This window comes from Dasypus novemcinctus, chromosome 25, assembly GCF_030445035.2.
Source record: "Dasypus novemcinctus isolate mDasNov1 chromosome 25, mDasNov1.1.hap2, whole genome shotgun sequence".
Classification (NCBI taxonomy): Eukaryota; Metazoa; Chordata; class Mammalia; order Cingulata; family Dasypodidae; genus Dasypus; species Dasypus novemcinctus.
Window position 1 is genome coordinate 15,580,608 of NC_080697.1, and position 18,327 is coordinate 15,598,934.

Genomic DNA, 18,327 nt, shown 5'->3' on the forward strand with positions numbered 1-18,327 from the left:
GATCAACCGGAATGTCCGGGCACCGTGGGGCCGACAAGGTCCCTCGTCCCTGGCTAAAGAGAACCCCAAAGCCCCTATTGTGTTCGGGTGCCCAGGGTGGGACCCGCAGCTCCCTCTCGGCGCCTTTCTCCCGCGCGTGTCCCCGCCAGGCCCCCGCCGAGCCCGTCGGGCACCATCACGGCAGCCTACGGCCAGCCGCAGAGCCACTCCGTCCCCGTCTACGAGATGAAGTTCCCGGATCTGTGCGTGTACTGAAGCCCCGGACGGCGCTCCCCAGAGGGCCTGGGGGGGGGGGGGGGCGCACGAGCCCCGCCCGACTCATCTCACGGGGGTCTCGGAGGACAAAACACACCCTGGACGGCAGCACCTTCCTAGCCAAGCAGAGGTGGGGCCCCGGGGCGACTCTGGGCCCCCCTGCCGCCTCCCCGCCTGCCCCGAGGGAGAAGCAGCCCCCTGCCCCTGCGGGCCCCAAAGCACCTCCCCTGCGCCGTCTTCTCTTTTGTGTCATCCCCGGGGCAGAGACGCACGGAGGGTGGGTGGTCTTTATGGAGAAGCGGAGGGACCTAAGACGCAGCGAGTGAAGGGTTCTGTTGGGGGTGGCCCTGGGGGGTGGGGGGTGGCACATCTACCGTTCCCCCGAGGGTCCTGGGATGACAGGGGCTTTGGAACCAGGTGGAGGCCAAATTGGTCAAAGGAACCCATAAATGACAATCGGGGTGGCTCAGAGGAGAGCTGCTCTTGGCGACAAATGACAGCGTCAGGGGCTGGGAGATGCCTCTTGGCACCCGCCGGGGCGTTGCCCTCCCCACGTAGGGGCCGGAGGGCCTCGAGTCCTTGGCGTGTCTTCCTTCCACTAGTCGTCTGTGTTCCTTCTCTTATTAAATAACCTTGAACCCTTATACCAGTTGCTGCAGGCAGAGACGCCCTGGCGGGCAGCCAAAGAGGAAATGAAGGGTAGAGGGGCTGTGGGCGGGGGAGCACCGGGTGGGCCTCCCTCCACCGGAGGGTGGCAGGCAAAGGTGGCACGGCGCCGTGTGCCCTGGCGGCAGCATCTCCCCTCCTGTGGTCACAGGGAGCTTCTCTCGGCCGTCCCCTGGTCCGTTCCCTTCTGGGTGTTTCTCTCAGTTGGCCTCTCGCTCTCCGACGTCTTTCTCCCTGAGGAGCTCCAGGTGTTTCTAGGGCCTCCGAGTTGAGTGAGGACAGACTCGTAAGGGGGGAGGACCCCCAGGGACCCCCCCAAGGCCTGCCCACGTCACCTGCTGTGGAAGGCGCTCCCGGCCCTTCCTGGGTGCGAGGAGGCGGGGCGAGTGGGGCGAGCAGCACTTTGGGGCTCGAGCGTTTGGACGTCCCATGTGAGGAAAGGAAGACGTAGCACCCAAGAGTGGGGTGGTTTCTCCAGTCTTTGCACAGAGTCGGGACGTCTGTGGCAAGGCTGGGGAGGAGCAAGGGGGAGCCCCTTTGGGTCCCCTCCCCGAGAGCTGCCTGCCTCTGAGTAACTGTGTGAGGAGGAGGAGGTGGAGGCCAGGCAGGTGGCCTGCTGCTCGCTCGCCTCTTCCGGGGGTCCCTGTCCCTCCAAGAGCTCCTGAGGCCGCGCTCCGAGATAGCCCTTGTCCTCTCCTCCAGACATATGTCCCTGTCCTTGTCTGAGCTGACGTGACTCACGTAAGGTGTGAGTGGTCAAATGGTCCATCCCCGGAGAAGTTCCTTTTCAAAGAGCGAGCCGGTGGGTAGACTTCTTGGCCTAAAGGATCCCTTTTGAGGGTACAGTTTTAGGTGGTGTCGTATGAGGTGGCAGAGGGCTGGTTTTGCCGCGGGGAGCTCAGGGCCCTGCGCGGTGCACAACGAGCGTGATCGTTAGGACAGACAGGTGCATTTTCCAAAATCGGGGAGAACCTCAACAGATGCATTTTCCCATTATGCGTGCAATAAGTTTCTTGCTTGGGGGGAAGAGGCTTCCTGACCCTCCTTCTAGTACTTTCTGCACTTCCTCTGAAGCCCTGGCCCCTTGTCCTGCCTGGGTCCTGGGAGCCCAGGGCTTCCGAGTGGCCTGCTCGGGCACAAGGCCCGGGGCTCAGGGCCCCTGCTGCCCCCACGGCTTACTGGCTGTGCCCTATGGCTCTGACTTACGCTCCCCTTCGCAAGCATGAACTTGGATTTTTTCCTTACTTTAATATCTCTTTCTTTAAAAGCCAAGTTTAAAATCACTTTAAGCCAACTCAAAGGCCAAGAACTTTGGGAACAAACTTGAAAGACAATCTCAGTCCTGAGCTACAAACACGCCTCTCTCCACTTCGTTTTAGGGTCCACCCCCGTAGCAGCCTCAGGCCGAGCATGGCCCGAGGGGTTCCCGGCTCTGGGACCAGGGCGTGTTCCTTCCCAGGTGCCTTTCTAGGGCCAGCAGCAGAACTGGACATCAGATGCCCCCATCCCTCACCCCTTCCCAGGGAGAGAGGAAGCTCGCACAGGATTCCAATTCTGCTTAGACTCCATTGCTGTTTCCTCTTCATCGGTCCAAGGCAGGTTTCTCTTGATGTCGCCTCTGCTTAGCAAATATGTGTTTCTTTTGGAGAACTGGCCCGATGTGAGTGCTCTCTTCTCAGTTTCCATTTCCTCATTAGAATAGTAGGTTGCCTGCTGACATGAAGTAGAACCTGGTTTCTTGCCAAATTATGCCTCAGAATCCGAAAGCTTAAGGAGACTGCTAAGTGGAACAGAAAATTAAGCAGTGTCCTTCACCTCACACCAGACCTGGGAGAGAGGCAAAGCAGGGTTTGGGGGGCCCTAGAGGGAGAAAGGTGGCCAGACCCCTCTCCTGGCATCACTGCTTCCTGCCTTCCAAGCCCCCTGACATCTGGCAGTGACTTTTCACGTGCCCGAGCCCTCTTGGCTCTCTTCCTTGGTTGTAAATTTGAGCCAGGAGGGGTGAGTGAGCCCATCCAGACGCGCTGCCCCCGAAGGCCGCTGAGGGCTCTTGCTCTGTGGGGAGGGGTAGAGTTGGTTAGCACTTGCCTGATAGAATTTAATAGGCATGGGTGCTTGGGGGTTTGTACCCATCTGGGTAAGGCATTCCATGCAGGAGAAACAGATCCTCAGAGAGCTCCCGTGTGATCCTGAGGTCCCTCTTCCAATTTTTCTCTCCTTGCCCCGGGCCCCATTCACAAATCTAGATGGGTGAGCAGTGAAAAGCTTGTCCTGGGACCAATGAGGGTGCTTGAAGGAGCGCCAGGGGCGTGTGCGTGCTGCGCCGTGCCCGGCTTCAGCGGGGCTGAGAAACAGAACAGCCTTGGGGTTCCTTTAAACGGCTCAAAGACGAGACCCCTGGGCGTCTCTGGGAGACCCTGGGTCACAAGGCCTTCCAGTGCATTCTCTTGTCCCCAGGCCTTCCCACCTGGGTAGAGAGAGGGCATACATTTCTGTTTCCTTCTGTCTTTGAGGAGGAAGGCTCTTTTCCCCAATTCCACTTCATGACCAGAAAACGGAAGTGGCCGGCTGAGGGCCCGGGAGAGGACTCGGCGTCAGCTGGGGGGCTGTGTCCAGGGTGAAGGTCAACGGGAAGGTAGTCTCCTCGGCCAGGCCACACCTGCTTCCAGTGTTTCCAGGGACCTCTAGGCATCCGCAGGCAGGTCACGGAGAAACAAGGTGTCTTCCTCACAGTTGAGCTTTAGGGCAGCTCGTCGCTTCTTTATCCCATTAACCCTGGAAATCTCCAGGATAAGATGACCCCTTGCCCCAACTCTGGCCTAGCTCTAAGACGGCCAAAGCCGGGGCTTGGCAGGGCGGGTCCTGGAGCCTGGCGGCCCGGGAAGCCGTGGTGAGGAGGAGCCCAGGGCCAGCAGGGGCTGCTCTGTGTTCCTGGGGTGGGGGGGCCCCAAGGCAGGGTTCCGTGCTCTCCTCCAGCACCAGCTGGGCCGACAATGTCTTCTCTCCGTCGGGGGACGTTGAGGTCTCAACCCTGCAGCTGCCCCCCGGTGAGCTCCACCACAGTCGATTCTGGCATATGGAGTGCAGGGTTGCAAATCCACGAACGCTGCAGTCCATACGTTGTCACGTGTCTGGACCCACTTAGGCCTTCGTGACCTGGCCGGGGTGTGCATCTGCTCGTGTGTGTGCATGAGTGTGTGAGACATAGCTCGTGGTTGAAGATACGTGTATATCCTAGCTGCTGCAGTTATGTGTGTGTGCAGGATCAGTGCCTGTGGCCATCTTCCGTATTTAAAACTCATCGGATCCAATTAGTTTTATTTTAGGGAAGTGGGGGGAATGCAGGAAGGACTCTTAGCCAAATCATTCTTTAGGACTCTTAGTCGTGATCTCCCCAATGAGCCTTTATGATGCCCTTTTCAAATAAATGTTAATGTTGTCACCACCCGGCTGTCTGTTTGATTTCTTTAAAATAAGTGCGTTTTTGAGATGCAAACGGGATCTGAAAGTACCAAGTTCACCGCTGACATTTAGCCACCCGCACCGACCATTACTTTACCTGCCTCTGAAGGAAGGAGGGTGGAAAGGACGCTGTCAGGTGGGAGATATGAGCCCAGGATTCCCAGCAGGGGTGTCTCCTCGGGTAGCTAGGCCTGGGCCCACGTCTTCATTCTAGTGACGAGAATCTGACCCAAGTCATACTCCACCGTGGAGGAGACCTTAAGAATCTGAACAACTTTCCAGGGGACTTGGGTCAGGACTTCCCAAGGTGCATTCTTGAACTGGGAACTCCCAGAGCCTCAGGGCATGGGGGCATATGTGTGAGCACCCTACACAGATGTTTCCCTGCCAGCTTGGACCCACACTGCCCGATGGTGTGTCTAATGCAGTTCATACATGTGTGTTTCTGTACATAAGTATCCGTGAGTCTCGTGTGAATCGGGAATATGTGTGGCTGCAAACCTGTGACCCCAGCATTGTGAAAACTGTGAAAGAAATACAACATCTGGCCTCTGCCCTTGTGGGGCTTATAGTTTCCCCGTGACGAAAGGACAAGACGTACATGCAGAAAGTAACTGGCTGTCTGAGCCACTGGACAGCACACCCTCCATGCTGAGGGGGCAGACTGCAGAAAGACTGAACATGATCAAAGTCAGCTGGAGGAGATCGCGACTCTCCCAGCAGAGGTGGGTTTGAAACTGTGACTTGAAATGAAGAAAGGGTTGCTTTGGAATGCACGAGGAGGAGGGGGCATTCCAGGCAGAAGTGGAGGAGGACGGGAAGAGCAGACCTGTAGGTTGAGGCAGAGCCTTCAGCTGGGAGGCATGGGAAGTAGGGATTGGCAAGAAGAGGGAGTCCAGTTGACAAGGGCCCTGCATGCGATGCCCAGGAGTTTGGAATGGATGGCTCTTGAGCCAGGTGGTGTGGTAGAGAAGCAAGGTCTCATACACATTAACAGTGTGTGCACAATGGATGGGGGTAGGGAGACCAGTTGGCTAGGTTGCTGGTGTGATAGTTGAGGCCTGAGCTGGAGCACCAAGAATGAAGAGGAGCCAGGCAAGCTGGAGATGGCAGACAGCATGGGGCAAGGCGGGTCAGCACCACAAGACGAGCTGAAGGCCCGGAGGCGCCCATCTGCCCACATCTGTATAGTTGTGATGGATTTACAAAGATGTGTCCATCTCCATGGTGGGTGATACCATGTATTTGAGGCAGAGAATATCTGCCTTTGGAGCGAGCTGAATTTGAACTGGTATCAACTCTCAGCCCTCACAGTTGGTTCTCAGTGATAACAAGGATGGTCACATCCATTTTCTCACTTAATCCTCATAGTAACCCTCACGCTAGGAAGGTAGAAAAGTAAATCTTGAAGAAGTTCAGAGACTGGCCCAAGGTCATACAGCTAGCTGGTCATGAGCAGTCAGGACTCAGACCCAGAAAGACATTCCCACAGCCGCCCACCTCACAGCCCAAAGAGACCCCTAGCCATGCGCCACAACCAATGTCCAGGTGATTTGGGGGGCGAAAGGAAGCAGTGGGGAGTCCTCAGGTCCCCAGGACCCTCCTGTAGGAATCTTGCCTTCTGGCCCACTACTGCGAGCAGCCTTTTCCCCTCAGGGGAAGAGGGTGAGGAATGTGGCGTCCGAGAGGTGTTGGACTCCTTCCACATCCCAAATTTTATTTGGAAAAAATCCAGTCTGACGGCTACACAAGGAATGGGAATCACAAACTGACAGGTGAAGGGGGCTGTTTAGGGCTCTGCCTGTACCGCAGACTCAGCTCTTCAACACCAGCCAGCCCAGCTGCCCCTCCTCAAGGCCCCAGACCTTAGTGCAGCTGCACTTCCCTCCAGGCAGCAGGCCTGAGCCGCACCACACAGGCACTGGGAACCCTTGAGGATGGAGGGAATGAAGCTCCTGTAAACGAAGTCCTCAACTCCAAGGAAGACACCTACACAGGCTCCTCGTGTCTGTATCTCCTCGAGCACGGTGGTCCAATGAGCTCTCTAGGACATACAATTCCCCTCCCTGCTGGACTCCGCCCTCTGGGAGTCCAGGGTCCAAGGCCCGGGCTCCACTTTGTGGACTTAACTCCCAGGTTTTTGGAGGAGAATCCCCAGATTCTACAGATGCCTACATATGGCAGCTCTTTCTTCCCCCGTCTGGGTACCATGATGGCCAAGAGGATCTGAACAGCTTTGGAGGATGGTGGACAGGATTCTGAGAGCAAAAGTCAGTACAAGAAGTTTGTATGTTCCACGTACGGTCTTGAATTGTTTGCTTGTACTGCCATTGCTTAAATGCACCGAGGTCCTGGCTGGGTCTCAGGCCTTGGCTTCTAGCCCTGGATGAACCTACAACTTGCCTATCAAGTGACTTCCGCTCAGGCCTCTATGGTCCTTTCTGAGTGTGGGACTCCTGATCTGCAAAAAGCCTGAGCTGCAGCGGGGATAAGGCCAGTAAATGACTGGGTTTTGTTTTTTTTTTTTAAGTGTTTAAAATATACATGGACTTTGCATTTCAGAAGAAAAAGGACAGTGATATAGAGAGCCATACGTGCGCCATCCCCCAACTATTTTATTTTCATTCACCCAGTCTCCATTCAAAGTCGGAGTCAGATGTGACATTTGAAAGGTTTTATTTCCTAACTACAAGAGCTTTAAGGGCCTGCGGCTCTCCCCCTAGAGAGTCCCACGCCCCGGTGGGAGGCAGCTGGAGGGCCGGGGAGGAGGGGAGAGGAGGGCTCTGGGGAGGACGTCCCCAGGGAGACAAGCCCCTGGGGCCGGCCGCGCCCTCACTGGCCCTTCTTGTGGGCGGTCTTGATGATGGCGTTTCTGAACAGGGTCACCAGAGGCGTCTGGCCCTTCTCGGTGGACATGAAGCCGCCGTAGCGCTTGTCCTTGGGCGGGCTGTCCGAGCTAAAGCGCTCCCGCTTAGAGGGCCACTCGTCCAAGGTGGCCGCCGCCTCGGGCTCCAGCACGAGGCCGGTCCCCAGGTCGGCCCCGGCCGCGGCGTCCCCGCGCGGGCCCTCGGCGGGCAGCGCCGCCCCGGCCTGCTCCCTCTTGAACTCGACGGGGAAGGCCTCGGCCGACTCGCCGTCGGCGCCGTTGGGGTACACCTTCACGGGGCGCCGCTTCCTTCCCACCGGCTTGCCCCAGCGGAAGTGCTCCATGGCGTAGGAGCGCTTGCCCTTGCGCGCGTCCGCCTCGGCGCCGCGGCCGCGGGGCCCCGGGTCCTCGCCCGCCGGCGCCGCCGCCGCCTGCCCGCGCCTGCGCCCCGCGCCGCCGCCGCTGCCGTCCCGGCGGCCGAAGCGCTCCCAGCGGAAGTGGCCCATGACGTACTTCCGGGGGGCCTCGGTCAGCGGCTGTTCGTCGCCGTGGCGGGAGAACACGAGCGTCTCGGCCGAGAGGGCGGGCTGGCAGGCCCGGAGGCAGTCCTGGGACGGGAGAGCGAGCGCGTGAGGGCGGCGCGGCCCGGGCCGCTGCTCTCCCCGCGCCGGGGCCGCCGCGAAGGCCCTGCCCGGGCGCCTGGAGGCCGCCGCGGGCCCCAGCGAGGCCTCTGGCCCCCGGTCTCCCTTGCTGCGCCCGCCCGGCAGCTCCCGTGCCCCATCCCGCTCGGGGCTCGACCTGAGTCTCCCCGTAGCTCTTGCCAGCGCGGTCACCGTCTTCCCGTTTGCCCTGTGCCCGCTGGGTTAATAAACGGTGGGCGGGTGGAAGTTGCTGGCAGGTAATGAACATTTAATAAATAAGTAAATATGATTCAGCTCAAGTCTGAAATGTGGGGGAGAATCCCTCTAGGTGGAAGAAGTACAAGTCCAGCTTCTTGGGCCTGTGTCTTCAGGGATGGGTCAATCTTGCCCCAGTGACTGCAAAACTACCTCCTGCTCTACCCCAGTCCTGCCTCTTTGCCACAGTCAGCACTTTCCTGCCCCACTGGCACTTTCTCCAGTTGGTTCAAAACTTCTGAACTGATCACCCTGCACCTTCACCAATCAGTGAACTTCCCTGTCACTCCGTTGTGACCAGAGGGGAGGGGTAAGAAGCCAGGATATTTCCATTGCCCTGGTCTTGGAGCTTGTCCCTGGAGGACTCAGCTGTGGTACTTACTTGCTTAGGAAAGTGACCAACAGAGTGCACCCTTGAGTTTTCAGTTACTGGGGACTGCAGAGGAGGAAACAGATCCCAGCTGCTCTGTTGAGGTGGGAATTTCCTCCTCCAGGGATTTAGAATGAATGACACTGCAGGATGTTAACTGAGGGGGCAGGTGGGACTAAGACCAACTAGTTTAAGCTCCCTCTGCCTCACTGGACAGATGATGAAATTGGAGGCTCAGAGAAGTGAAAGAGACTGGCACAGCTCTTTGGTGACAGAACTAGAACTAGAACCCAAGAGGTTTTCCTGTGTCAGGGCTCCTTTCCTGGGGAGCTCTCAGCAAGAGAGGCTGTCTCAAATCAAGAGTTCCTCGGGTGTCTCTGATGAACTCACCAGATCCCGTGGGCTCTTTTTTTTCCCTCCTAATTTACATTCTACATGAAACCCAAACTGTCTTTGAGGAAGACACTTCCCTTTGCCTTACCTCAGCTTCTCCACTGACAAATCACACAGAACGTGGTAATATGCTTTCCTCCCTCTGCTGGCAGGTGTTGGCAGCGGGATGGAGTCTTGGCCACTGGCACCAGCAATGTGTCTTTTAATCCTTGGACTTTGTATCATTGTTCACTTATGCTCTCCCCAGTATGCACACGTGTGCATGCACATACACATATGCACACACATACATACACTCTGTGGAAACCTAAAGGAAGCTCCAGGCTTTACGTGCTCCTGGAAAGTTTGCAAGGCACTTGGCAAAAACCGGTCCTTAAGGAGAAGCATGCGGCTTTTTACCAGTTAGAGAAAATGGCACCTTGGTTATTCCTTCCCACTAACTCCCCAGTTAGCTTTGTACTGTTAGTACAGATGAAAGGGAAAAGGATATCAAGTGGAGATGGCAAGTGATAATGAGGTTATTTACAAGGGAATAATCTGGGGGCTAAAAGATTGAAAATACAGGTTCAATTGGAGTAATTATGGTTATTAATTATGGTTGTTATTGTTGCTATGGAACACTAGGGAAGCACTGTCTCTAAACAGCTTAAGTGGTGTGCAGTCTCCCTACAGAGGACAGGACAGTGAATGAGGATAATCAAGCTGAAATTGTGGACTAGAGCCGTCTCTCTGAAACTCCTTCCCTCATTGGCCCAATTCTGACTTCAACCGATGGGTCCTGCCCTGCCCTGGCCTGAGTCACCCCTACCACTGGGAATGATTTCCCCTTCTCCCCACCCCTTTCTTCTGAGTTGCCCCAGCCTCAGCCCCTCTCTCTGGTGCCCAAACCAAGATGGCAGCCATGGCCTACATACCAGCAGGTTGCTTTCCGTGGTGAGGTCCTGACACTGGCTGCTTTCCAGGCACCAGCCGTGCACTTCCACGGAGGCCTGGAGCAGCAAGACCAGCAGCAGGGCCCCCGAGCGGCTGCTGCACAATCTCGGCATCTTCCAGGCAGACTGAGGCTCTGCAGAGGCAAACAAGATTGGTGGGACCCCTGCAGGGAGCAGAACAATGTTGGCCAAATCACCAGGAAGGACCGCAAGCCAACGTTAACAAGGCACTCACTCTGCAGGTCAAGGCTGTTTGAGGACAGGAGCAGTGCTGAGGGGACAGGAGGTGTGCAGGGTAGTGGCTTGAATTGTGTAGGGAGGAGGGGAGTGGAACTGAGTAAACTATGGGCAACTCTTTCCTTTATCTCCTGTTATCTCCAAAGACCCCTGTGGAGGCCACATCAGAGAACACTTGGTCAAGCCCCTCTCCTGAGAGATGGGGAAATTGGGGCCCAGAGAGCTACAATTACTTGTGTCCTTCATGACTAGGTAAGGCTAAGTTCTCCCGTTTCCAGCCCAGAGTTTCCCCACCTCACTACCTGCGTGAAGTTACAGTTCCACCACTTTAGATCTAAAGTCCTGGGAGCAACTTGGGAAAGGCAAAGGCCTCTGAAATCCCGCTTAGGATGGCTTTTCCTCCTCCTCCACCAGGAGTCTACCCTTGCTCCAAAACTGTGTTTTCTGTGAATATTAGGGTCACACGAAGGCAAATAAAATCCCTGGCCAATTTATTCAAAACCTCAGCCAACCCGATTTGTTGTCTGGTACACAAACCCCTTGGGTGATCATAATTTCCCAGACCTCAGGAACTTTGGGGAGATTTCTTTTTAATGCAGATCCCCATTCTCTTAAATCTTGCTTATCTTCCTCACCCATTGCATGTCTGATCTTTGGTTCTCTGGATTTTTCAATGAAATAGCTTGACCTGAAGAGGATGTAGGTGTGGAAGGGAAAGAGATGGACAGACAGAACAAAAGGAAACCACCTCCCACTTTGAACACCTCCCAAAGACGCTTTTGGAGAATCCCAGAGACACCTGGGGGCGATGCCGAGGTCGAAGCGAGATGCAGTAAAGTCAAGCCCCCTCGTGCGCGAGCTTCCCCCCGCACCTCTAGTACCCCTTCCCCGCGTCGTCCCCTGAAGCAAACCCGGGTTCTGGAATCCCTCACCGCCAACCCTAAATCATTTTAGTTTTCAGAAGATCTTCTCAGCCAGATGTAGGAAGCAATTTAATTAGATGAGAAAAGTAATTCGCATTAAGGTGTAGGTGACCAATTGTCTCGTCACTCCTAATGAACATTCGCAGTTTAAAATAAGGCTAAGAGAAATCTCTCTTTTGTGGAGATGTGTGGGCCATATCTTTTTTTTTTTTTTTTTAGCAGAGGCTTTGGAAATGGAGGTCTTCCCTGGCCCTCACTGTCTGCTCCAGGAAGCCTCTTCATTCTCTCAAAGACCTGGGCCCGCTGAGGGCTCCCTCCTGAATGGTTGCCAAACACCGACCGAGCATTTTCAGAATAGCCATTAGGTGGCGCTGGCAGCCAGCACCTCCGTGAAGGGGCTCCTGGCTGTGAACTGGTCAACCTCGGTGCCCAGTCGTGAACAGGGGCAGGCTGCTCCTCTCAGAGCCTGCTGCGACTCCTGCGCAGACACATAGCCCAAACTTGGTGCACAAGGAATTTAGATGAAATCTCTGAAACCACACAGCCCATAGGAGTCAGATGTTCCAGAAGAAGCAGAAAAATGGCAGTTATATGTCGCTGTGGACAAGGGTAAAATAAAGTCTTTTTAGAGGAAGAAGTAAAAGCATACAGTCCCTTCAACTGTATTTCAACTCCCCTTGAAGCTGTCCATTCGCGACGACTTCCAGTTTCTAAAAACTTCCCTCATGAGTTCAGGTCTTCCTGGGAAGCCCCAGAGACTATTTTCTCTCCTACCCCACATTGTCGAATTATACAATGCAACAACGTGCTCACTCCCCACCTGCTCAGAGCTTCATTCTACTGCTAAAAATTGTGCGTGTGTTTTATTCTGAAAGCCACTTTTCATTTTGCTTATATTTCCCATTTTTCTACAAATGGACAACTATTACCTTATTTGTGGCATTTTAAAAAATGATTAAGTAACGGGGAGATGTCAGTGTTTTGCTTTATGTAAGTAGGAAGGCTGTTAGAGTCTAATAATTGAACACCTTAAAAAATAAATAGGAATTTACAATTTGTTAATATTTACATTAGCTTTATATTAGAATGACACTTATGAGAATTTCACGTGTGAGTGAATTCTATATGAGCTAAATAAAATTGTTTGTTGCTCTAAATTTGCACATTGGCCGTGGCTTTCCTGGTGAGTAGAGGTACAGAGTTTTATCCATGCCCCATGCCTCACAGACATCGAGTCTGATAAAAGTGTCAAAGGAATCTGAGGTCATTGATCGATCGGTAGGCTGCATATACCTCACCAGCCAACAAAGCAAACTCACACGGTTGCTTTGCTTGACTCTTCCCCGCCATCCTGTGAAAACCCACGCTCGGATGCTCTGCGGGCCGTCCCTCCTCCACTGGGGGACTCTTGCCTGAGCCCAGGCCACGTCAAATGGCCGCCCACCTCCCAGCCCAGGTCTCCGGGACAGAGGATCCTTTTATTCCGACCCGTCGAGGGCACCTGAAACTGGGCAGGGCGTTTCAGGACCTTGGACAGGCCCGACCGCAGGGTCTAGGAGAGGAAGACCGGTGTCCTCCTGCCGTGACACGACACCGGAATCGCGGCAAGATCCTAGCGCAGCCAGGGCAGGTGCTCTAAGGTGGCAGGGAAACGGGGACCCAGAGGCCTGAATCCGAAAAAGTCTGAAAAGCAGGGCGTTGCTTGTGACTTTCAGCCTTTCTCTCCAGCCCCCAATTCCAATATTTGCCCTAGAGCATATGGCATTTTACCTGTAAGAAGTGACACCTACCCAGAAAATCGGGAGGACGATCCAAAAGACTGAGTTCTTCCGGGACGTCCCAGAACGTGGCAGGAGCTGCAGGGGGTCCTAGCAGCCCCACTGCCCCCCATTGCTCCGCCCGAGCCCCGGGACCCCTGCCCCGGCCGCGGCGAGCCCCCGGGGGGGAGACGAGGCCGCCAGCGCCCCGGGCTGCAGCGCTCGCCGCCTCGCAGCCGCGCCCCTGGCCGTCGGGCAGCGCGCCCGCAGCAGCTTCTCCCTTCCCCACGGGTGCAGGAAGTTTCCGAAGTCCTCGGGAGCGCGGGGAGCCAAAGGCGCCTCGAGTCCCCGGTGCCGGGGCGGGCGGGAGCGTCCCGAGCCCGCGGTGGGGAGCGCGGGGCTGGCGCGCCCTGCGCCCTGCGCGCTGCGCCCTTACCTGCCGCGGCTCTCCGGGGACGCCCGCTGCGCCGGGGACCAGCCTCTCCGCCGCCCCTCGCTGGCTCCGCCGCCGCCTGCTGCCCGTCGCTGTCCTCGGTGCTTATATACCGGGTGGGCGCCGGCGTTGACCTTCCGGCCGGCCTTTTCCAGCGCAGCCGGCTGCCGGGTGGTGGCAGGGGGGGCCGGGGGGCTGGGCTGCTTCCAGGTAGGGGTTGGCGAAAGAGCCGACGTGCCTGGAAAGGGGCGGCCCCTGCCCCCGGAGGCAGGAATTAACACCGTCCTGCTGACGGCTGCACCTGTCGGCAGGCGGGATGGCTCTTCATTAGGGACCCGGCTGGGTACCCGGTTAGGACGCGCGCGCGGCTTAGCACCCGCGCGCTGAGGGCTTTGGGGCGAGGGGGACGCTCCCCGCGGGCGTGCTGGGGCTGGCATCTGCCGCGTTCGCGTGTCGGGGTGAATATCGCCGCCAAGGGAGTGCGACTGCCATGCCGCAGGTGTCCCCCAACCTTTGGGAAGCGTGAGGGGAGCTGTCCCCCGGGGAATCACAATCTCTCTGCTGCTTGAGGGCAGAGGAGGGGGACACTGACCCCGGGCCCAGGACAGACTGCTTCTTGGGCCTATAAAGGTGCCTTGCACTGCCCCCACATGGTCTGCCCCAAACCTCAAGGAAAATGTCCCCTTACCCTTAGGCCATTAGTGTGGGGACGGGAGCACGTGAAGAGCAGTTGTGGCCCCCGATCCGCCCCTGTGGTGATAAAGCCGGAGGAGCCGACCGGGGACTCTGGGACTGTCTTCAGTCTGGCCTGGCCTCTCGGTCCAGCTTGGACTCTAGTCTCCAGTGCCAGGCCAGGGAGACGAGGACAGCCCTCAAACCAGCAATGGACCTGGGGTAAAGAAGCAACGCCCAAGGGAGGTGGCGTGCGGGCGCTGAGTGAAGTTGGAACCAAGCTGCACTTCAAATGCAGGTGCTTGTCTGCTCCTCCACCTGCAGGGACCTGCTTGACTTCCAATCGGATGCTCTTTTGGCCTCCAAGCCTCCTGAGAATTCCACTTTTCTGGTGGTGACATTGGGTTGATATTCAGTCATCTTTTCCTTTTGGGCCATAAGCAAGATCCAAGTTCATTAACATAAATAAGGTGCTGTCTCACCTGAACTTGACCTCTTCCGACCTCATCTCCCACCTCTCTTTCTTGTGCTACCATCCCCACCATTCTTTTTTATATATGTATTTATGACTGTAACTTTCTTCCTAAGTATGGGTTTAGTTGCACCCCACAAGTTTTGATGTGTCATATTTTCATTATCATTTCATTCAAAATATCTTCTCGTCAGTGAGATGTCTTCTTTGACCTCTGGGTTACTGAGAAATGTGCTGTTTAACTTCCAAACATTTGAGGTTCTCTAGTTCTGCTTTGACTCTGATATTCAGCTTATTAATATAGGGATATTAATTCCCCTAAAGTCTCAGAAAATACAATCTGATTTCGGTTCTTTGAAATTTTTTGAGGTTTGCTTAGTGGATGAACATATAGTTCATTTTGGTTAATGTAGTCACATGTACTTTGAAAGAATATATGTTCTGTGACTGTTCAAATATTCTCTATCCTTTCTTTATCTAGATCCCTTGTGATTATTTATCATTTTATTCTATTAGTTACTAAGAGAAATATATTTTTAAATCTCCCCATTGTTTTTGTGGATTTATCTATTTCTCCTTTTGGTTCTGTCCATTTGTAAAATTCTGTTATTAAGTACACATAATTTAAGATTATTATTTCGAATTGACCCTTTATCATTATGAAATAGCTCTCTGTATTTCTGGTAATTATTCTTCCCTCAAAAATCTATTTGAGATAATAATAGCTATAACAGATTTCTTCTGTTCTTTCTTTTCTCTCTCTTTGTTTGTTTGTTGTTGTTTGTTTTTTGTTTTTGGTGTTTGCATGCCATACTTTTTTCCTTTCCTTTATTCTCATACTTTCTGTGTTTTTTTATGTGTCTTAAGTTTCTTATAAATAGCACGTGATTTGTTTTGTTTTTATCCCATCTGAAATTGTTTATCTTTTAACTGGAATATGTACTCTGTACTAAAGCCCATTTACACTTAATGTAATTGCTTAGATGTTTGGGTTTCAATATGCCATCTTATTATTTATTTTCTATGTATCCCACCTACTCTGTTTTCTTTTTCTGCCTATTTTGACTTGTAAAACAATGACCAAGTATTTTTGTTATTTCGTTATTCTTTTCTATTAATTTATTAGTTATACATACTTTTACTATTTTTTCATGGTTACTTTAGAAATTATAGCATACATTCTTTATTAGAAAGTACTGGGGATTCAACCCCAGGACCCTGTATATGGGAAGCAGGCACTCAACCACTGAGTCGTATCCACTCCCCACAACATGCGTTCTCAACTTTATAAAGTCTAATATAAATGCAAATGCTTTGGAACATTTTAAAACCATCTAGAGCAAATAAAGATAAGAATAAAAAGAACAAACAAACCCATCTACTTCTACCTTTTGTGTTAGTTTTTTCATATAGTTTAATTCTGCCAATATTTTAAACTCCAGAAGATATTATTGTTGTTTTATTCAACTATCATAGTCATTTAGATTTACATACAAAATGTGGAGTTTGCACCCATCACCCTCACATTCCTTTGGCCACTTTTCAGTTGCAAGAGATGATTAGAATTGTAGTTTAACCCCAGGTGGCTCCATGCCCATCTAAGAATCAGGAGAGCTATTTATTATTAGGGATAACTGTATCTTGTGATATGGTAAAAGTATAAAGACATGTATAGGAGCGATAAGTTCCAATCTCAAGACAATGGCCAACCCTAAGGAGAGGACCATGGTTATAATGGATTCACAGGAGACTGCAGCTATTCTGATAGAAGTTTATTTCTAAAGTCAGTTGGTGAATTCAAGAATGTTTATTAAAATATCCATTACATAGTTTGCGTCTAATATGCAGCATTGAAAATGCTGTTCAAGGCTATTCATGCTGCATCTTTTATAGCAATAAATCAAAATAAGCTGAACGGTAGATGCGGGAACCCAGGGCCCAGCCTTCCCCTAAGCCCACAGCACACAGACGCCTGTGCGGCCCAGCCAGGAGTCAAAGGTTAACAGCCCTCCCCAGAGGGCCAAGAATGTGGAGATGGTATCGTGAACCACGAGCTCCTCAAAGGGGTAAACTTCTTTCCCATGTAAATAGTGAGCCCAGCACCAGCCCCCACACGGACATGTGCAGGACCCCAGCGGACGCGCTCTTCTCATACCCTGTGGGACGTCTTCTCTCTGAAACCCTTTTATTACCCCACTTTCCCACCTCTTTGCGGAGCGCTAATTCCCTTCTCCGGACTGCTGCCACCGGAAACTCTCTCCCGTTTGTAAGTCCAAATAAAACGTGTGTCTCACTCAGTGCCGGGGGCATTCTTTCGTCTCGTGGCTGCCCTGTGCCCTTCAGGAGCTGGGTGGCAAGAGGAGAGTAGAATGATAAAAGTTATAGTAAAGTCATGCGTGGGAACACTTTACAGTCATGCAAAATAATAAGGTGGGTGCTTATTTCTGGATGTGGAAAAATGACCGCTATGTATTGCTAAGCAAAAGGAAATCGTAGGGCATAGATAAACATAGACAGTTGTAAATGTAAATGGAGATAAAGATGAAAAGATACCAACTTGTAAGCAGTGGTCGTTCTGGCTATCTAATGCTAGGTCACAAACCACCCTAAAACCAGTGGCTTAAAACAACATTTGTGTCGTTCACGAATCTGCCGTCTGGGGCAGGGCTCGGGGGGGACACCGGGCCTCTGCTCACCTTGGCGGGGGCGGGGGCAGATCCAAAGCTGGCCCTGGACTCATGGCCGCCTCCCTCACTCACACATCTGGCCCCTGGACACAGAACTCAAACAGCTGGCACCGGAAGAGCAGGGGCTCCTCAGATCCCTCTTTCTCTCTCCTTTTTTTTAAGATTTATTTTTTATTTATCCAACCCCCGCCCCCCCCCCCCCCCCCCGTTGTCTGCTTTCTGTGTCCACTCGCTGTGTGTTCTGCATCTTCTTGTATTCTTGGCACTGGGAAACTGTGTCTCTTTTTTGTTGCATCATCTTGCTGTGTCTGCCCTCCGTTGTACGTGGCACCATTCCTGGGCAGGCTGCACTTCTTTTGCGTGGGGTGGCTCTTCTTACAGGGCGCACTCCTTGCACACAGGGCTCCCTTACACAGGGGACACCCCTGCGTGGCAGGGCACTCCTTGCGCGCATCAGCACTGCACATGGGCCAGCTGCACACGGGTCAGGAGGCCCTGGGTTTGAACCCTGGACCTCCCACGTGGTAGGCGACCGCGCTATCAGTTGAGCCACATCTGCTTCTCTACACCCCTCTCTCTATTATGCAATCTTGTCGCGCAATCTCTCCAGCATGATGGCTTTAGGGTAGGTAACATGGTGGCTTCGGGGTAGCCTGACTTCCTAGGCGTGGGCTCAGGCCTCGCACGTGTGTGTTTGAAAGAGAGAAGGGGGTAACTGAGCACCTCGTCCGCCCCAGGGCCCAGGCCGGGTGCTCTACGTACCCCAGCGCAGAACCTTCACCGCCGCCAGGAGGTAAGGGTTTGGGCCCCATTCTTTAGACTGGGAAACTGCCATCCAGAAATAATCACAGGCTCCAGGAAACTCCCACTCGCCTTGGAAGGGGGAGAGACAGGTGTGGGGCCCAGCATTCGTCAGCCTGGGGGCTCTCCCTTGCTGCCAGGCAGTGCTGCGGGGCCGAGGAGGGCAAGTGGCTGCCCTGGCGGGAGGCTGGGTCGGGACGAGCCTGGAAGGACGAGCTGGCGGGATGAAGGGTGGACAGGTGTGCCCAGCAGAGGGACAGCACGTGCCGGGGGCTCGGGGTGGGAGAAGCCCTGCCGTGCTCACGGAACTACGAGAAGCGGTGTCAGAGGGAGCGCTGGTGGGGTGCGGGGTGGGGTGCGGGGTGGGGGGGGGCAGCAGATGGGGGCAGAGGGGGGAGGGCAGCACTTCGGGCCTGAGCCAGGAGAGCCACGAGGGGGTGGGCCAGAGGGGAAGGAGCCTGGAGACAGGAGGCAAAGGTGGGCAGCCACCCAGGGCGCTGCTCCA

At 54.1% G+C, this 18,327-nt stretch overlaps 2 protein-coding genes across 6 annotated transcripts in view; one reads left to right on the top strand and one right to left on the bottom strand.

Moving 5' to 3' along the window:
- The window catches only part of EFR3B (EFR3 homolog B), a 156,717-nt gene extending 152,351 nt beyond the window's left edge, over positions 1–4,366 (top strand). For all 5 annotated transcript variants that reach the window (XM_071211906.1, XM_058287716.1, XM_058287718.2 and 2 more), the window contains one exon: positions 150–4,366. In XM_071211906.1, the coding sequence (XP_071068007.1) occupies positions 150–255 (106 nt within the window). In that variant the 3' untranslated portion in view covers positions 256–4,366. The remainder of the gene's footprint in view (positions 1–149) is intronic.
- A 2,676-nt stretch (positions 4,367–7,042) lies between these two features.
- Positions 7,043–9,965, bottom strand: POMC (proopiomelanocortin). The gene is made up of 2 exons (XM_004452511.4): positions 9,823–9,965; positions 7,043–7,857 (listed from the first exon to the last, which is right to left on the bottom strand). The coding sequence occupies exons 1-2, from the start codon at positions 9,952–9,954 to the stop codon at positions 7,216–7,218; spliced, it is 774 nt and encodes a 257-aa protein (XP_004452568.2). The 5' UTR covers positions 9,955–9,965; the 3' UTR covers positions 7,043–7,215.
- Between the last annotated feature and the right edge of the window lie 8,362 nt (positions 9,966–18,327).